General features: G+C 41.4%; 1 protein-coding gene across 1 annotated transcript in view; it reads left to right on the top strand.

Moving 5' to 3' along the window:
* The first annotated feature begins 1712 nt into the window (after window positions 1–1712).
* PFKFB3 (6-phosphofructo-2-kinase/fructose-2,6-biphosphatase 3) overlaps window positions 1713–20188 on the top strand; it is a 120264-nt gene continuing 101788 nt past the window's right edge. Inside the window, exon 1 of the mRNA XM_020965019.2 lies at window positions 1713–1942. Within this exon, the coding sequence (XP_020820678.1) occupies window positions 1927–1942 (16 nt within the window). The 5' untranslated portion in view covers window positions 1713–1926. The remainder of the gene's footprint in view (window positions 1943–20188) is intronic.

Raw genomic sequence — 20188 nt, 5'->3', positions numbered from 1 at the left:
GTATGGGAAGTTGTCAAAAATAAAACGCAAAAAAGAAACAATTCTGAAAACGCAAAAAAGAAATAATTCCAATGGGGAAGACAGGGAGAACCTTACTAAAGAGACTCATTTAGATGCTTGTGGGACTTATTAACCAACCTAGATTTTTAAAAAATGTACAGAAGAAACTAGAAGCCAGTGAACTCTGATTTGGTCCAAATTCTAGAATGTATTAATCAAGAAGCAATGAGCAAACATCTAGAAAAGAGGAAGCATGGTATAGTGAAAAAAGTACAATGGGTGTGGAATCAGGGGTCCTAAATTCTAATCCTGCTTCTGGCACACACTGGCATCGTGAGGTAGGGTATCCTCTCCTCTTAACCTCCCTCTGGTGCCTTTTCCTCATAGGTAAAAATGAGAAGACTGGATTAATTATCCTCTCTAAATTCTCTTTAAGTGCCAAATATATGATCTTATGAAAAGGAACTCGTCATGGCCAACCATCCTTACTTCCTTTCTTGAGAAGGTTACTAAAGTGGCAGACCAAGCTAATTCTGTAGCTATGGTTTACCTACATTTTAGCAAGGTATTTGACAGTCTCTCGTGATATTCTGGTGAGAAAGATGGACAGATGTGGGGTAGACTCTTCTTGTACAATTAATTAGGTGGATTTGGAGCTAGTTGAATTATCCAGGCTCTAAAAAGTAGCGGTCTTATCAGATTTTAAAGTGTAAAGAAACTGAGGCTGAGACTTGACTTTGCTCACACGAGTTAGCAAAAAGGTGGATGAGGTCCAGAAATGAAGTCTTCTGACTCAGTCCGACTCATCTTTTAGCCTATGACCCTGCAACAGTTAGTCAATCAGTAAGTCAGCAAGAATTTAGTAAGCATTTATTATGTGTCAGGCATTATGCTAAACACTGTAGAGACAAAGAAAGACAACCCCCCCCCCCCAAATCCAAACCAACCCAACCAAAAAAAACCACAAAAAACTCCCAGTTCCTCGATGAGTTTTAGTTTCTAACGGGGGAAACAGCATAGATATACTGCTTTGTACCTACAAAATGTATGCAGGATAAATTTGAGGGAAGTTATAGGCCTGAGAAGGGTGGGGCTGGATTGGGGGGGGGGATGGCAAGAAAGGCTTTCTGAAGCCTCTAAATTGCTTCCAGGTTCGCAAATTAAAAAAAAAAAATTAGCTGGCATTCTCCTCGTCTTCGTTTCCCTTTTTCTCTGACCTCCTCCGTCTAGGTCCTTGCTCTGTTTCTATTGCCTCTGTGTCTGTTTCTTTGTGCACCAGACTTGACTTTGCAATAAAATCATTCAGAAAGAGCCCCTTGATCAGGCACCCACAAAGCAAGTCCTGGACAGAGGCTTTCACAGGTCTGGCTCTGCTTTCCCTCGTTTCGCCGCACAGCACCCACTTGGGCTCCAGGAGCATCTCTTCCCTTAGCTCAGGTGGGGAAGCAGTTTTTCACACGTGTCCAGAGGTGGTAAAGGAGGTTAATGAATGGAAACCGTGCACCCAGCTTCTCGGGGGCCAAACCTTGGCTGCTTCAGCCCCTTCCCCCGCCTCCACCACCTTTCCCTCCTTCCTCAAGTCTGCCTTTAGTCCCGGGAGAGGAAGGGTTACAATTTCCGAAAGTAGCAACCGCCCGGATTATCAGGGTTTCCTGGTTCCCAGCAGTTCCTGCCTCTCTCGCCAATGACGCGAGCCGGCGATGACCAAATATGTCCATTTCCCTTCCTCCCGCAGCTGCCTCCGCAGGCGTCCGGCTCCCGCACCGGCCCTGGAATCCAAGGTTGGCCCCTGTAGACTTAGACTCCCGCCATCCCGGTGCCCAAGACGCGCAGGATTCATCCCAGCACTGCAGGCGCCTTCGTCATCGTTGGAAGCCTTTGCCATTTCTGCATCCTCCCGGGACTTAGCTCCCTCCCTCTGGCGAGATGCCCTTCAGTAAAGGTAGGCAGAGCGTCTCTTTCAAACTTGTTGCGGGTCTTGGTTTTTCATCCCAGCTCAGAATACCCCTAGGCAATAGGGAGAAGGCGGGACTGGCTCAGGGGTGGAGTAAGACAGACCCGCAGATTCTCCCCAGCCTCCCCTCCCCACCTCTGGGTTGGTAATGAAGGAAGGAAGCTACGGTGCAGCAGTGACTTTGCATGGGTTTGCTGATGTCTTGCCACGCTGAGGCTACTGTCTGTCTGATTCCCATCAACCTGAAGTTCATAGGCTAAGATCAGAGATTGCGACCTGCTGCTCAGTCTTATTCTAGGGACTTTCACCTGCTTTTTCTGGCTCCCTATTTGCCTAGCTTGTCCAACTTCTTCCCTACGGAGGCGGAATATTCCTCCAGAGGTCCAGATTCTGCCTAGCCACTGCCCAGCCCTGCTTCCAGAAATGGTACAAATATATGTCCTTTCAGTTGTATTGAGAATCTGACGGTGCGACTCTGAGCCCAGAGTGTAGGGACTTTCATTGAATTTCCAGCTAGACTGCAGCAAAGCTTCAGGGATACAGATAAAAGAGGGGATACAGAATCTTTAAGGGCTTTTCACTTAGCTGGAGTCTTCGATGTAACCTTGTAAAGAGTGAGATGGTATTGGGAGTTTTGCATTGGTTGAGATTTGCGTGCTTCATTAAGATGTCTTTCATTTGAAAGAGATATGTGCATGGGCATATCATGGGGCCAGCTAGGTCTGGGTGACCCTGGCTTAGCAAGATAGCATGCAGCAAACCTTGCTTTCAATCGGGACAGGCTATCTGCAGTAAAGGAGACCTTTCTGACCCAATTTCTTATAGTCCCTTTTTTTCCCTCCTATGTTGTGCCCTCCTGGTGTCGTCGTGGTGTCCCGTCCGTCCCCCCCGTCCCGTTCCCCCCCCCCCCCCCCCCCGCCATCTCTAGCTCCTTAGGATAAAGGTAGGTTACTTCCACGTGGGGCCCCATTTTGGAGGTGGGGAAGGCAAGAAGTCAGCCTAGCAGGGGAAAAGACTGAACAAAATCATTAGCAGAAACAAAACTGGGACTAGCACACAAAGTCTCCTCTGCCTCAGCCAGGCTGCTCAGGGTGGATCCGAAATGCAGGCTGCTGCAGAAACTGTGGTGGGAGTGGCTGTCAGCAAACCCCAGGAGCTGTGGGGAGACTTGCTTTAGTTTTGATTTGGGGAGAGTTTGTTTGCAACTGAAAAGGAAAACTTGTGCACTGCCTATCCAGTTCTTCTTGTGATGGGAATCACTTGGGTTCTTGTGAATGATTATTACTCAAGAATTAATCTAGCTTCTCTGGCTAAAACTCTCCCATGCATTATAAACATTGTGTATGTCCTGGCTGTTTGTGTCCTAATTATTTAATTGCAGAGCATCAGTCATGAAATTAGAAGGAATGAACAGGCTCACAATTTCTAAACTTATCTGTATTCCATGGATCATGTCTCTTTCAATTCACGGTCATTGCCAGGCCTTTCAAGTTGCATTGTGGAATCTACTGGCTCTTACCCATTATATTTATTTGCTTGGGGCCTTTATGAGCTCAACAACCAGTCAGACGAGAATGGTTTCTTTCTCTTGCTTTTCTCTGAAATCAAGCCACTTCTGGAAGGGAATAAGACAGTTATTTACTACTTGGTGTTTCAGAGTGGAAGGGAAGATGAGTATTCATTGGTGAGTAGGAGTGGGGACCAAAAGGCAGGGGCAGGGTTTTATTCATCTCTTAACTTGCAGGTCTAATCATTACCCTTTGGGGGTGCCTCAGTTATCCCATATGTAACACTGATGACAACTTGGGGTCAATTACCCCTTCCACCACATCATTCATTGTCCCATTTGGAGTTGCTTCACACGTCTGAATGGATGAAGGCTTTTGACATCTGGCAGCATCATTGCTGTCTGCCTCACGTTGCAAACTCCAGAAGGGCCAGAGCCATCTTTGTTCAACTTTCTTCGTTACAGCTTTCAGCTTAGTAAAAGACCCAGGGCAGTGTCAAATGTTCATTTCGACAACTGTTATCATTTGAGTTCGTTAAGTCATTACTTACATCATCATTACTAATAATAGTAATACTATTATTATTTTTGAAAGGGCCATGCAGTGTTGCAACATATTACCAACAACGACTCACCAAAGGAAGAAGTATTATGAAGGAAATCAGGGATATAATAGTTTCAGACAGGAAAAAGAGCTAGGCCATCATATTATATGAAAGGTTAACAGGTGATCCATTGGCATCCATGCAACGTCAAGAAGTTTAGAACGAGGTTCTATGTAAACCTTTTTGTTTGTTTCATGGACCTCTTTGGAAGTCCAGTAAAGCTTATAGACCCTTTTTTTTTTTCAAGTAAATACTATTTATTTGAAATATTTATTTAGGCATCATGGGATAGTCAGCTAGCCTTTCTCAAAAGTCAGGAAAACCTGGGTTCAAATCCTGCCTCTGATACATGCTAGATGTGATATCCTAGACAAGTCATTTACCCTTTCAGTGTTCCTAGTCAGCTCTCTAAGGCCATAAGTTACAAATGAGTTGCCATTCTATATTAGTGGAGGAAATGTCCAAATCAGGAGTTTTTCACATTGATAAAATCACAGATATAGAGGAAGCAAACAATCAAACAGCACAACGTACAATTTCTTGAAAAATGTTTTTAAATGCATAAAATAAAAGGCATGGTATTACAGAGGAGACTGAGCATATTGAACTATGGCTATTAAAGGACAGCAAGGTGACGCAAGGAGAGAGCACAGGGCTGGAGCCAGGAAGACCTGAGTTCAAATTTGGCCTCAGATGCTAGCTGTGTGACCCTGGGCAAGTCACTTAACCCTGTTTGCCTCAGTTTCCTCATCTGTACAATGAGCTGGTGAAGGAAATGGCAACCCACTTCAGTACCTTTGCCAAAAAAAATCCCAAATGGGGTCACAAAGAGTCAGTCACAACTCAGCAACAATAACAGTTATTAAAATATTAAGAAAACAAGTTCATGAAACCAAATAATAACCTCCCCAGTGAGGTAGGTAGAGTAGGTGTTATTTACCCCCATTTCAAAGGAGACTTGCGGCTTAAGGAGACTGGGAAAGTCATACATCCACTGGGACTGAAACACAAGTCTTTTGATCTCAAGTCTGATGTTCAGTGCTCTTTCTACCACCTCATGCTACTGACAACAGGGACCGTCTTTTGCCCCTTTCTGTGTGCCCCGTTCTTAGCAACCCCTAGCACATAGTAGGTACTTAATAAATGTTAATTAACTGACTTCTGTCTCTGATTATGGCCTCTTTCTGAATACCAGAAATGCAGGACACATATCAGGCTCTTTGAGCTGGAAACTGACTACCAACACAGTAGAATTGTTGGTTTGGAGCAGCCCCTCTGAGAGTACTGTGACAGTTTACCGAGGGGATAGGAGGGAGGCCTATGTTCTTGTCATTGCTGGTGACTTGCTTCAGAACTCAGAATAAGTGTTTTTTGCCTCCACTGTTCTCAGCTTCCACATATAGAGTGGAGGTCATCTCTGCCATAATGCCAAGCACCAATGTCTTTTGGCAAATACAACCCAGTACCTTTGTATCTATTCTGACTCGGAGAAATGTGTGTCACAAACTTAACGTTTGATTCTTGCGTACCAGCCAAAGATTGTGGTGGTGGTTGGGGAGTTGTTTCAGTCATGTCCCTGTTTTGTGACCCCATTTGGGGTTTTCTTGGCAGAGATACTAGAGTGGTTACCATTTTCTTCTCCAGCTCATTTTACAGATGAGAAAACTGGGGCAAACAGGGTTAAGTGACTTGCCAAGGGTCACACAGCTAGTAAGTGTTTTGTGTGTGAGACCGGATTTGAATCAGGTCCTCCTAAATCCAGTGCTGGTGCTCTATCCACTGCAACAGCTAGCTGCCCCTCCAGTCTGTACTCTTAGCTCTCTATTGGAAAGGGATAGCATGCTTCCTTATGGCAGGTCATTGTGTTGATCCGAGTTAATAAGTCTTTCAAAGTTGATTATTTTTACAGTATTGCTCCTACTACATGAGTAGTTCTAGTTCTGCTTACCTCACTCTATATCAGCTCATACAAGTCTTCCCAGGTTTTTCTAAGTCCGTTCCCTAAAATGAAGCATTATTGAGGTCATTGATTGGGCTGTGATAGCAAGGTAAGATGAAATAATATGTGATAGATTTAGGATGGTATTATTCAGCCGACCATGAAGTTTTGCCAATAGAAACAGGTCCCTTACGCAGAAGCTGATGGAGTGTAGTGGATTAAATGCCTCTCTTAGATTCTGGAGAGGTGGGCTCACGTTTTACCTCTACCACTTGCTAGCCTTCCATGAACAAATCCCTTCACTTCTCTGTGCCTCAGTTTCAGCATCTGTCAAATGGGGATAATTATAATTGTATTACTTACCTTATAAGGATATTGTGAAGAAAGTGCCTTGGGAACTGTAAAGCCCTGTATAAATTGAGGGTTCTTAACCTTTTTCGTATCATGGACCCCTTAGGCAGTCTGGTAAAGCTTGTGGGTCTCTTCTCAGAATAATGTTTTTAAATGCATAAAAAATACAAAAGGAAGTTATGTGCTTGTATGTGTTTAGAATTATAAAAGAAACTATTTATATTTAAATAATTTATCTTTTTTTTTTTTAAAGTTCATAAACCCCAGGTTAGGAACCCCTATTGTAAATGAAAGTAATTATGAATAACAGTAAATGGAATCCTAGGTGCTATCCTATTGTTTAGCATATGGGAGTTGTTAAGGTGGGTTTTCTTGGGGAAAGAAAAACAAATCTTCACTGATCCCAACCTTTAGTTATCACCTAGGGTTTTAGCTCATTCGATGCTACATGGAGATAAAGCTTAACCTCAAAGAGAAAAGATTTAGGCTAGATATAAGGAAGACTGTGCTACCAGATGTAGCTAGGTGACACAGTGGATGGAGCACCATGCTTGGAGACTAGAGGACCTGAGTTCAGATATGGCCTCTGATGCTTATTAGCTGGGTGACCTTGGGCAAGTATGTCTCTTAACTCTATTTGCCTCAGTTTCCTCATCTGTGAAATGAGCCAGAGAAGGAAATGGCAAACTACTCCGGTATCTTTGCGAAGGAAACCCTAACTGGGGTCACAGAAGAATCAGACCCAGCTGAAATGACTGAACAGCAGTCCTAAAAGATGATGAAGTAGGGAATTAGACGACCCAGGGACACTGGAACTTTCATTGTATACAACATTGTACAGCTTTTCTTTCCTTGGAGAGCTTTGCAAATAGGATAGACAGCAGTCTCTCTAAGAGGAGACTAGTTGACCTCTTGAGGTTCCCTCCTAGGTTTAAGATTCTATAAAAATTAACTCAGCCAGCCCTGTCACCCATGGTTAAGTGCAGCCACAGGGTTTTGGGACTCTTCTGTTATTCCCTTTCTTAGCTATAGTGCAGTGTCCATTATGAGGAGGTGAGATGCCGGGCACTCAGCACATTCTGAAGTGTCTTTGGAAAGGTGGCATTAAAAACCAGAAGAGAAGAGATTACTTCTGTGACGTGTGTATGGCATGTCTGTGACATATGTCTATGACAATGTCAATAGTATGCTTTCTAAGGACAGGAATGTGATACCTCAATTAGCACTATACCTGCCTTTGAAGACTGAGTTTGTATAATAGAGGTTTTAGGTTAAGAGCTTAACTGGACTCTGTTCTCATCCCTTTCTTTCTGTAGAGAGCTGACAGATTCAACTTTCTATATTTTTATTCTTATCTGTTTATTTATTTTAGGCAGTTGGGGGTTAAGTGACTTGCCCACGGTCACGTAGCTAGTAAGTGTCAAGTGTTTGGTCTGAGGCTGGATTTGAACTTAAGTCCTCCTGACTCCAGGGCTGGTGCTGTATCCACTGCACCATCTAGCTGCCCCAGCTTTCTACCTTTTGATGAAGTTTTTTTTTTTTAATTTCCTGAAAGCCTTATTATTATTGAATAGGTCAGTAGGAGAAAAAAGGGTAGTATTTCAGGATATGTTACTAACAAAGGGTAGAAGGGGTTGCTGCTGTTTATGCCACCTCCACAAAAATACCTTGTGGAGAATCCGCCAGTCAATAAGCATTTTTCAGTGTTCAATAATATTATATTAATATATGCTAATATTTATAATGAGAGAAAGACTGATACCCTGACTCCAGGGCCGGTGCTCTATCCACTGTGCCACCTAGCCTCCTTCAGATTCAACTTTCTGAAATATTACTTTCACTCAGTTATTCTCCCCTTGCCACCAACTTTCCCCTCCCCCAGTGACTTGCCTATTGGATCAGTTATGACCCCCCCCTCACACAAGTGATTCAAATGGTGGCATTTTTGGTGGGAGGCGAACAGGGTTAAGTGACTTGCCCAGGGTCACACAACTAGTAAGTGTCTGAGGTCCCATCTGAACTCAGGTCCTCCTGACTCCAGGGCTAGTAGGCTATCCACTACGCCACCTAGCTGCTGGCAAGTGGTAGCATTCAGATGCTGCCTCTCAGGGAAGTCTTCCTTCTTCTCCCAAATTGGTAATGACCTTTCCCTGCTCAGACCTCACATAAAACTTGGCTTGCACCTCTCCTGTCCACTGATCATCTACTATTTTGCATCATAGTTATTCCTCTCTGTGTCATATCCATTAATAGATTGTAAGCTCCTGGAGGGCAGGGAACTCGACTTATCTAATCTTTGTATTGTCCCAACTATCAGCCACAGTCTTCAGACCACAGTGGTTGCTCCACAGACATTTGCTGAATTGAAACCTGTCCCAGGCTCTCACCCTGGCTTTCAGGGTCCTCTCTAGTTGGGTTCCATCTTATCTATGTAATATTTTCTGTTGCTGTTCCCTAAGGGGAAGCTTTGCTATAGTCGGGCTAGTATCCTCATAGACAGCTACAAATACCGTGCTAATTCCTTTCTCCATTTCTCTTTCCTCATCATGCTGTTTCCCCACATGGGAAGCCCTCTTTTCCCCTATATGTGATACCCTTTTTCCCTGTATGGAAAATGCTCTCATTCCCCCTCTTTTTTCTTTTCATCCTTTAAAGCTCAGCTGAAGTCCTAACTTCTCCACCAAACTTTCCTCAGATACTCCAACCCACACTGAAGTCCCTCTTTTCAGAACCATGGCATCTATCCTTACCACCTAGTTTATAAGCTCGCTCTCAAGAAAGGACTGTCATTTTATGCCCCTCTTATATTCCTTATAGTGCCTCACACAGTGCTGGAAAGATAACAAGTTCAATAAATATTTGTCAGTTGATTGATCTGTGGAAAAAATCATGTTCCTAAAAAACAGATAAGCAGTCTCTTTCAATCCAAATTATTAAGTATTTGCTAAATGCTTATTTTATTTTTCCCCACTTAATAGTATTTTATTTTTCCAATTACATGTAAAGATAGTTTTCAAGGTTCACTTTTATAAGGTTGAGTTCCAAATTTTTTTCTCCTTTCTTCCCTTCCCTCTCCCCTCCCCAAGATGGCAAGCAATTTGATATAGGTTATACATATTCAATCATTTTAAACATTAAATGCTTATTTTAAATGAAAATGTGATTGAGTAGCTAATGGTGATATAGATGATAGAGAAACCCTCAAAGGAGGAGAGGTTTCAGAGTTTGTGTGGCATTCTAAGATGAAAAAAAAAAGCATTGTCCCTACTCCCAAAGAGTTGGCAATTTAATGAATGGATTTTATGTGTAAAGAAATGTGTAATTCAAGGCAGAAGAATATGATGGGGCAGAGGAGAAATCCAGACAAAGTTTATTAAGTTACTGGCTACCTTCATCAGGTCTTTTAGCTCTAGAACACTTGGCCAAGTCAGTTTCAGGCAGCATAAAGAATTCTCAACACATCAAATCTTTGCTCTTTGAAGACTTTGTCCTTGTAATAAAATTTACCAGGATCACCAAGGGATTCAGGCTGTCCAAGGAAGTGGGTATGCAAAAAGAAGTTTCTCTAAGGATTTCCCCATCCAATTCCTCTTTTCTCTAAAACTCTGCAAAAAAATGAATTCTAAATCAAAAGAAAATTATCACATGATGTAGATTTTCTCTGTAGGCTTTTAACCCCAGCTTATAGATTTCTGTATCTGTCATTTGTAATCAAGTTAGCACTATGGATACTGTCCCACCCTTATGAAATTCTAGGGATGGGAATTAATTCTAGGGGTTGATTAATCCATTAGCAACTGTTTGGTTGCTAATGAATTTACATTGATAACAGTGATTACAACGTCCAGTGTAAATACATTTGGTAATCTTTCTTGATAATAACTTAATGAACTAATTTGCTTATGTACTTATGAAGAAACTCTTTGCAATCATTGACTTTTTATTAATAATAAATTTTGTTTCTAAATACTTTAATAAATAATAAATGTATACATTTTGTTTCTAGAAACAATGTTTAATATAGTTAATATATTTATTATATGCTATAGTGTATTTTATTAGCTATTAATTTAACAATACATTTGATTAATAAACAATTTATTTAGTAATAAAAACCATTGACTTTTTTTTTTAAAGAGGGAAGTATTCTGTAGTAGATAGAACTGGACTCAGGAAAGCAAGTCCCGCTTTTGACACATATTACTTTGGGACTCCAATCTCTTAACCTCTCAATATGCTAGGCCAGGGCTTCTTAAAACTTTTTCCTCTCAAGACCTCTTTTCCAGTTGGTAGTGTTAGTTGGCATTGCATGACCTGAGGACACTGCCAGAAACACCTCGGATTCATTACACATTTGATTTTGAATTAATTTTTGGTCATTCCATGTTCAGAAACCTTTCATTGTTGCCCAGTTTTTCATGACCCTATATGGGATTGTGACCCACAGTTTAAGAAGCCCTGCTTAGTCTAGTCTCTAAAACTGTGAACTGGAGAGTAATCTCCATTATTCAGAAAAGGAGTTCATAAGTTTCCCCAGACTGCCAAAAGGCTAAGGACCCCTGTAATAAGTGCTTATTGAATGCTCATTGACTAAATTTATATCAGTGAATAATTTAGGTCCCTCAGGACACAACCCATCCAACTAAAGAGACTGATGGATTGATTGCATACTCGGTAGTCAAACATAAAGCATCACAAGCTTCTTTTTCTCAGGATGTTATAAGAAGAGTAGCTAGGTGGCACAATGGATAGAATACCAGTCCTGGATTCAGTAGGATATGAGTTCAGATGTTGCCTCCAACACTATCTGTGTGACCCTAGGCAAGTCACTTAACCCCAATTGCCTCAAAAAAAAAAGACATCGTAAGGCATTTTTCTGGCTCATTGTGATATTTTAAATTCTCCTTAGAGGGGCAGCTAAGGGAAATTAGCATCATGAGAAGTTTGGTGTCCTGGCCTAGCACTGTCTTGAGTATTGTTACCTCTTAAGAGCATGGGTTCCAGAGTGCATTTAAACCTAAGTAGTTTGGGGGAAATGACTAACCTCTCATCCTGTAGGCAGAAAAATCATCTTCCTTCCATGGCCTAGGAATACCAGAAAGAACTAATTGTCCCTAGTTCACTTCAAAATTAGTATTTCCCAGTGAGGATGAATCATAAATTGTTAGAGCTAGAAACGGAGACATAGAGGCCTAGAAACTCACCACAGGTCACATAGATTTTACCTTAGAGTCCCCTTCCATTTAGCTCCCCTTTTTACGAAGCAGGAGCAGCTTGGTTATATTTGTATTCATGACTCTTTAACTTGTAGGGTAAATTATGCCTCTTATTCTTATCCTATGATTAAGGTGTTTTGTTATTGTCGAGGTAGGATTCTTCTTGGGTGTAGGCCTGGGGCTCCCGAGTGCTGAGTCATTAAAGGGAATTTGAGCAATCTGAAGAGGGAATCCCAGAGGTGTGGATTATTACTCTTTGGGGTCATTGTGTATCCCTTTCCTCTATTCTTGAAAGTGAGCTGAAAAAGGGAACTATCTATTAGGCAGGAAGCAGATAGTGGATGGATGGCCCAAAAGGGAAGGAGGTGACAGGATATCTGTTTTTGGCCTTTGCAAAGACCTGATGGGATACAGGCAAGTCCCAGGGGGAAAAAAAAAACACAACTATTGTTATGTAGTTGTTAGTGGGGATAGGCCCAGATGCTAGGAATCATTTGATAGCACCAAATAATAAAATCAGTCTTAACCCACTACTGACCATGACATCAAGTCAAATATGATATAGCAGATGGAGCCCAGGATTTTGAGTTAGGAGGTCTGAGCTCCCATCCTAGTTCTTCCACTTACCAGTTGTGTGAATATGGGCAAATCAACTACCTTCTCTGAGCCTCAGTTTTCTTATCTTTAAAATGGGGATAATCATATTTGCATTCTGTACCTAATGGTAAGTTGTCAGGAAATGACTTTGTAAGCTTCAAAGCTGTTTATGAATGTGAACTGTTATAAACAGGTGAAAGTGATGTGGGTCAGGGTGGAACTTCTTTGAAAGATCTCCAAGAGAGGACTGTAGACATCCCAAGGTTTATTATCTTGCAGGGATTTATGGGGAATGTTTTTCTTGTCTAGAGGGTAATAGAAATGGAAATGTAGCATATTACAAGATGAGAAAGTAAAAACATTTTCCATCTCCAGTCCCATACACGGACAGGCACCCAGATAAGCCTGGGAAGCAGCTACTAAGAGAGGGGTTCTTAACTTTTATGTGTACCATGAACCCCTTTGGCAGTCAAATAAAAGTCTATTAAGGGAGTCATATGAATAAGACTGGAAAGGTTGGTAGGGCCCATTAATGGAGGGCTTTTAACCCCAGCCTGGATGCAATCAGAAGCTACTAGAGATTTCTAATAAGGGGTGTGAGAAGATTAGATGGATTGTTTTTGTAACATCAGTTTGGCAACTGTCCAAAGGATGGATTGTGAAGAAAGGTTTAGCCCCAGAGGGCAACACTAAGAGTAATAAGTGAAAGTTGCCAAAGGTCAAAAATTTAGGCAGAGCTAACTAAGTAATTGTTTTGGGGCTGCCTCAAAGGGAATGGTCACTTGCCCTGTTGGAGAGGGGATCTTTTTTTTTTTTTCCAGCTATTGGTTAGACTAGATGAGCTTTGAAGTCCTAACTCTGAAATTATGGAAAATATACAATTTTATAATAAACTCATCAGTCATTCAAGCTGTTCCTGTTTATGTCTCCTCCCAACATCTCCTCTTCTCTGCCTCTGTTCCCAGGGTCCTCAATGGATAGAGTGCTGGGCTTGGAAACATTGTTTTGAAAAGGAGTCTGTAGGTTTCACCAGAATGTCTAGGTGTCTGTGACAGAAAGAAAAAGTTATCTAGGCGGTGTTGTGGATAGTGTACAGAGTGCCTGGCCTGGAGTCAGGAAGACTCATCCTCCTGAGTTCAGATACGGCCTTAGACCTTACCAGCTGTGTGACCCTGGGCAAGTCACTTAACCCTGTTTGCTTCAGTTTCCTCATCTGTCAAAGGAGCTGGAGAAGGAAATGGCAAACCACTCCAGTATCTTTGCCTAAATGGGAGCCATGAAATGGAGTTGGACGCGACTGAAAACGACAACAAACTGACCATATTGTCTTTGGCATTAAATTATTATTTAGCATAGAGAATTTTTGAAAATTGTTGGTTAAATGGTATGACGTGTAAAACACTTTGCAAACCGTGAAATGCTATGTAAATGCAAGTTATTATTATTATTATTGTTATTTTTAAGGAATTGTTGACCTCCTGTTCTTGTGAAACCTAAACTACATTACATATAAGACAGGCCAAAGGTACTGGGAAAATAATGCACTGAGATGGAAGAGAGAGTGAAATCCTTATCAGTCAAACTACCTTTGCCCTAGAACAATCAGATGTAATTAAATTTATGTAACAGCGCTAGGGGACAAAGGATGAAACTGTTCTCATAGGTCAGTGTTGGATCTCTTTTCCATTTAAAGGTCACAGAACCAGAGGGGGAAAATTAATTAAGAGCTACATGAAAGGAGGGAGTGGCTGGGTGGCATTACTAGCCTGGTGTCAGAAAGACCAGAGGAAATCTGTCTTCAGATACATATCAGCTGTGTGACCTTGGGTAAGTCACTTAACCCTGTTTGTCTCAGTTTCCTCATCTGTTAAATGAACCGGAGAAGGAAATGGCAAATCACTATAGTACCTTTGCCAAGAAAACCCCAAACAGGGTCACAAAGAGTCAGATGCAGCTGAAACAATTGAACAACAACAAACATTAAAGGAATAGTTTCATGGACAAGAGGGTTTCTTGGAGAGAAAAATGGAAAATATTGAGCATACCTGTTTTTAAAATTAAGAGCTTCAGGGGGCAGGTAGGTGGTGCAGTGGATAGAGTACTGGCCCTAAAGTCAGGAGGACCTGAGTTCAAATCTGACCTCAGACCAAACACTTGACACTTACTAGCTGTGTGACCCTGGGCAGGTCACTTAACCCCAATTGCCCCACCCCCCCAAAAAAAGTAAAATTAAGAACTGCAGTATAGTAATGGTTCTATGAAGTCACTGATGTGGGAACTCTCTCCTGTACTGCAGATTGCAACCCATCCACGACTTCTCATCCCAGTTAAGTCAGCCCTGTCCTCCAATGAATTCTCCCAAAGTAGGTATACCTGATACACTGCAAAGCTTCCTTTGAATATCCTATTGGCCCTAGGGCAGCATTAATACTGAAGTAATGAACAAACTTTATTTAAGTACTACATATGTTAGAAAAGACACTCCGGTTCCATATTGTGTACTCCTGAGGGTTGTGAAGAGAGGGAAAAAGAGGAGGAGACAGAGAAAGACTGAGCATGGTGAGTGGGGGGGGAGAGAGAGAGAGAGAGAGAGAGAGGTAAAGATAAGGAGATTGATGTAAGGTGATTGTAAATTTGAAGTCATACCCAGCAATTCACTGGGGCCTTCACTTACTATCTATGACAGTTTTATATTTTGATGCATTAGGCTGCTAAGTGGAAGATACAGCCAGCCGTGGACTCACGAGTCAGGAAGATCAGAGTTCAAATGTGGCTACAGATACTACTAGATTCGTGACCCTCTGCAAGTCACTTAACCTCTGTCTGCCTTGGTTTCCTCATCTGTCAAAGGGTTGTAATAATAGCACCTACTTTCTAGAGTTGTTGTGAGAATAAAATAATATTTGTAAAGTGCTTTGCAAACCTTAAATAGCTATATGAATGCTAGCTATTACTGGTAGTAATTTCGTTAAAATATACTCTCTGGACAGTGGAGATCACAAACTGTCCACATCTTCTTGTCCTTTGTTTTTCTTGTCCAGTATCTTCCCATAAATCATCCAGGGAGGGTCTGTTCAGTCCTTCTAAGTCTTTTAACATTTCTGAGGTACCAATGCTACCCCCAGGCTGGCTAAGTTAACAATCTCTCCCTTTTGAGTATGTGACTGGCCCACTTCCTTTTCCATGTTGTCTTGATTATATTTTTTTATTCTACTTATGTTTTTTACTTGCACAGAAGTCACCATTAGTAATAGAGGGTGTTTTAAGGTCCTTAAAATTACACGAAGACTTCTCGGACACACTGCATATTGTTATCTACTTATGTCCAGCCTCTCTGTTACTCCTTGGGCTGCCCATAATTCTGATTCTTTAGAGATCATGGTATTCTGATTATTAGTCATATAGCAATAACAAGAGAATACTGGTATTAAGAAAATAGGTTTTTGTGTCAAGGAGCATCTTGGGATTTTGGAAGCTCTGCACGATTTCCCAAATGCAAACTACTGTACTGTTTTCGTTTTAATTGATCAACAGTGCCTCCCCGTGTTGATAGCAATGGCCATCCAACTGAATTGACTCCATTTAGGTAATATGCCTTCTTCATCCACATCACAGAAGCCCAGAATTTTAGAGTTGGAAGGGACCTCAATGACCACCTATTCTGACCCAGAAAGAATTCCCATTGTAATATACTCAACTAATGGTAAATCCAGACTTTGATTGAAAAAGTGTCCTGAGGCTACCCATTAACATTTTGGAGAGTTCTGTTTCTTAGGAAGTTTTGCCTTAGATCAAGCTTACATTGGCCTCTTTGTAATTTATTCTTGTTATTTCTGGTGCTGCTTCTTGGGCCAAAAGAAACAAGTTGAATCCCTTTATAGAGTGATTTTACATATACATACATGTTTATGTCTAATGGGTTGAGGGTTGGGGGAAGGGAAGCAAAAAAGGAAAGCAAAGAAATTTAGGTGATCAATGTATTATATATTTAAAAGGAATAGCGAATTGTATATAATGCATTTGCACATATGCATCATCTTTTTATTATTCTGTGTCATGGAAATGCTTGTTTTATTTCGTAAATTAAAAATAAAATAAAAGTATTTTTAAAAAATAGGTGACATTGAAAAAAAAAACAACAGCCTTTCAAATACTTGAAGACAGCTGTCATGAAGACTCACCTGAATCTTCTCTTCTTCAGGCTAAACATCTCCAGGTCCTTCAATGGAGCCTCATAAGACATAGTTCTAAGCTTTTGACTGTCCTGGTTGCCCATTTTCGGGACGCTTTCCGTCTTTGTTAGTCTGTGGTGCCCTGAACTGAACCCAGTACTCCTGGTGTGGCCTGACCAGGACAGAGTACATAGGGCCTGTCACCTCCTTGAATCTGGATACTGTGCCCCCTCTGAAGGTGACCCAGGATCTCATCCACTTTTCTGGCAGCCGTATCACATGGCTTATTCTTCCTGAGCCTGTGGTCTGTTGGTTTAGGCAGACCCTGTCTAAACATTCCTCTCTATCTTATACTTGAGAATTAGATTTTTTTTTCAGGTCAATAAGCATTTATTAAATACTTACTATTTGCTAGGCACTGTGCTAATAAATGAATAAAATAATAAATTACTTAAAACTTCCTTCTACCTTTCTTTTGAAGGCTTCTAAGGAATATTTTCCCTATCATTCAGACCAGAAAGTTTTCTAAGAGAGGTTAATTGACACTACTAAGGTTTGATTTTTGATTTTTGAATCCCAAAATAGGTAGAATGGACTTCCCTCAAAGGGAGTGGGTTCTTTTAGTCAAAGACCACAGAACTACTTGTTGGGTACAGTGTAGTGGGGGATTCTCAAATCTCTGGCCACTGTCATTGCATGGCATCTTTTATACATAGAATTTAGTACGCTTTGGACCTGTTTGGAATCATGAAGGAGTAGTATGGCTGAGACTTCTGATGTCATGACAGTTCTAGGCAAGAAAATAATCCTTGAGTTGGCCTCAGTGCCTGCTACATATAATATCCATAAAGTGCTTTGCAAATCTTAAATAGCTGTGTAAATGTTAGCTATTATTAGTAGGAACTTCATCAATGTATGCTCTCTGGCAGTGGAGATCACAAACTGTCCACATCTTCTTGTCCCGTGTTTTTCTTGTCCATATCTTCCCACAAGTCATCCATGGAGGGTCTACTCAGCGTACAAAAGGCCTTCCTCTGGATCTTTTCACATTTATGAATGGAGTCATACACAGGGAAGCGAGGCAGCTAGTGGCACAGGCTGAGCCTCAAGTCACTGGCAGCTAGGTTGTATTGTAGTTAGAGCCCTGGGCTTGGAGTCAGAAGACATGAGTTCAAACCTAGCCTCAGACATTGACTGGCTTTGGGACTTCGGGCAAGTCACTTAACCTCCAACTGCCTCAGTTTCCTCAACTGTAAAATGGAGATCATAATAGCGCCTACTTCCCAGAATTATAGTCAGGATCAAATGATAACATATTTGTAAAATGCCTGGTACATAGTAGGCACTAAAAATTGTTGTGTAAAGATATTGAAATGGTTTGCTATTTCTTTCTTCATCTCATTTTGCAGATGAGGAAACTGAAGTAAATAGGTTTAAATGACTTGGAGTCACATAGCAAGTAAGTGTCTGAAGCTGGATTTGAACTCAGGAAAATGAGCCTTTCTGATTTCAAGTCTATTGCTTTATCCACTGTGCCACCTAGCTAGCTTCCTTACTATACAAATGCTAATCATTATTATTATTACTGTTAGTAGTAATAGTAGTAGTAGTAGTAATAGTAGTACTAATAAATTCTTCAATCCCAGGTTTCCTTATCTTTACAGTAAAGGGTTTGTATAAGATTAGTTAGAAGTTCCTTCCAGACTTAAATACGTGAACTTATGATTTAGTAAAGGTCATGGGTAAATAGCTACACCTTTGGAGGCTAGAACCGTGGTCTCCTGTCTTTCTCCATTCATCTGCCTGAGTAAGTGTATTCTTTTACCTCTTCCATACCTGTCTGCTTTTTATTCAGGGTGTTCCAAAAGTCTTGGTGTTGTTTTAAGCTATTAAATAAGCTATTAAAGTTTATTGTTGTTGTTAAACCAGAGGATTAGTCCTCTAAGTAGGCCATGCTACTGGGGCCCTTTTACTCTTCTCTTTTCTTCTCTATCCATTTATACTCAGTCATCAAGCCTTGACGGTTCTTTCTTCTATTATTTCTTAAATCCTTCCCCTTCTTTTCCCATGCCACTACCCTAATTTGTTCCATTGTTTTCTCTCACCTGACCTGCTACAATAGTCCCCTAACTGGCCTCCCTTTTTCCAGTCTCTCCCCCTTGCCGATCCATCTATCTGCCGTTGCCATGGAGAACAGTGAGGTTTGTGGGGTTGTGAGTTCTCCAGCTGAACAGACATCATGGAAAGTTGGAGCGTAGGGCCAGCTGGCTGGGCAGAGGAGCACATAGATGCCCATGGGCAAAATGAGTGTGCCAAGATGACTTTTCATCTAGCTCAGTCACCTGAAAGCACTAAATGAATGTGTTCAGGGTGAATATCTATTCTAAGAGGTTGGGTGCTTTATTCATTAACAGACCTTTACAGCCTAAATCCCTAAACCTTGCCAGTCATTAGCTCTTCTCTCTATCTTAGTGATTCTTAGTACATATTACAGAATCTAAGAATAACAGAATTTGAGAGCAGGCAGCCATTGTATCCAGCCTATTTTATTGTAGTTGTTCAGTTGTTTCAGTTGTGTTTGACTCTTCGTGACCCCATTTGGGGTTTTCTTGGCAAACATACTGGAGTGGTTTGCCAGTTCCTTCTCCAGCTCATTTTACAGATCAGGAAACTGAACCAAATAGGGTTAACAGACTTGCCCAGAGTTATACAGCTAGTGCATATCTGAGGCCAGATTTGAACTCAGGAAGATGAATCTTCCTGACTCCAGGCCCTGCACTCTATCCACTGTACCACACAGAAGAAATCTACCTTGTAACCTACTCAACAAGTGATGGTCCATCTTCTACGTGAAGAGCTCAAGGAGGAAATGAGCCCCCCGCCTCCGGAAGCTTGTCATTCAGCTCTTGGACAGCTTTAATTCTTAGAAATTTTTTTTAAGCCTAAATTGGTCTATTTGCAACTTCTACCTTTTGCTTCTGGTTTGGCCCTTTGGGACCTAACAAGGAATCCCTCCTTACAAGACAAGCCTTCAGGGGCAGCTAGGTGGTGAAGTGGATAGAGCACCAGTGCTAGGAGCCAGGAGGACCTGAATTCAAATATGACCTTAGACACTTACTAGCTGTGTGACCCTGGGCAAGTCACTTAATGCCGTTGCCTCAAAACAAAGCACCCCAAACAACAACAACATAAAACAAGACAAACCTTCAAATTCTCGAAGACTTTTGGGATGTTCCCCACCTTGGGTATTGATCCTGTTTCTGCTTCAGATGCCATCTCCTGGATTCTTCAGCTCATCCATCTGTAAGGTTCTGATGTTGGCTCACTCAAGGCTCTGACCCTCAATTGTGTAGGAACCTCACCCTTACCCTGTTGCACCTCACCCTCACCCTAAGAGAACCCCAAACTGAGGAGGGCTTAATTACTACGGAAAATCCTACTCTATCATAACCTTTGATGGGCTCTGCCTTGCCTTGGTCAAGTCAAAGGGTGGTAACTGTATACCGTTCTGCATCTAGTCCTAAGACTGTCTTCTGAAAGTATTACATGTGGGACTCAATTGGTAGTTCAGCTGGATGAAGGGTTCTTAGCCTGGGATCCATGAACTTCTTGTTAAAAAATATTTTGATAACTGTATTTCAAAATAATTTGTTTCCTTTGTAATCTTATATATTTTATTTTCTACACTTCAACACATTATTCTGAGGAGTCTATAGATTTTATCAGACTGCCAAAGGGGTCTGTGATGTCTTCCCCTCCTGAAGATTCAGAACCCAGTTCTATTCTGGCTCTAAATCCTATGATTTTATGATGTTTTAGTGGCTTTCATAGCCTTTGAAGTCTAAAC

This window comes from Phascolarctos cinereus, unplaced genomic scaffold (assembly GCF_003287225.1).
Source record: "Phascolarctos cinereus isolate Bilbo 61053 unplaced genomic scaffold, phaCin_HiC Scaffold_1;HRSCAF=81, whole genome shotgun sequence".
NCBI lineage: Eukaryota > Metazoa > Chordata > Mammalia > Diprotodontia > Phascolarctidae > Phascolarctos > Phascolarctos cinereus.
Note: the sequence above shows the minus strand (reverse complement) of the source record. Positions and strands in the feature narration are given on the sequence as shown.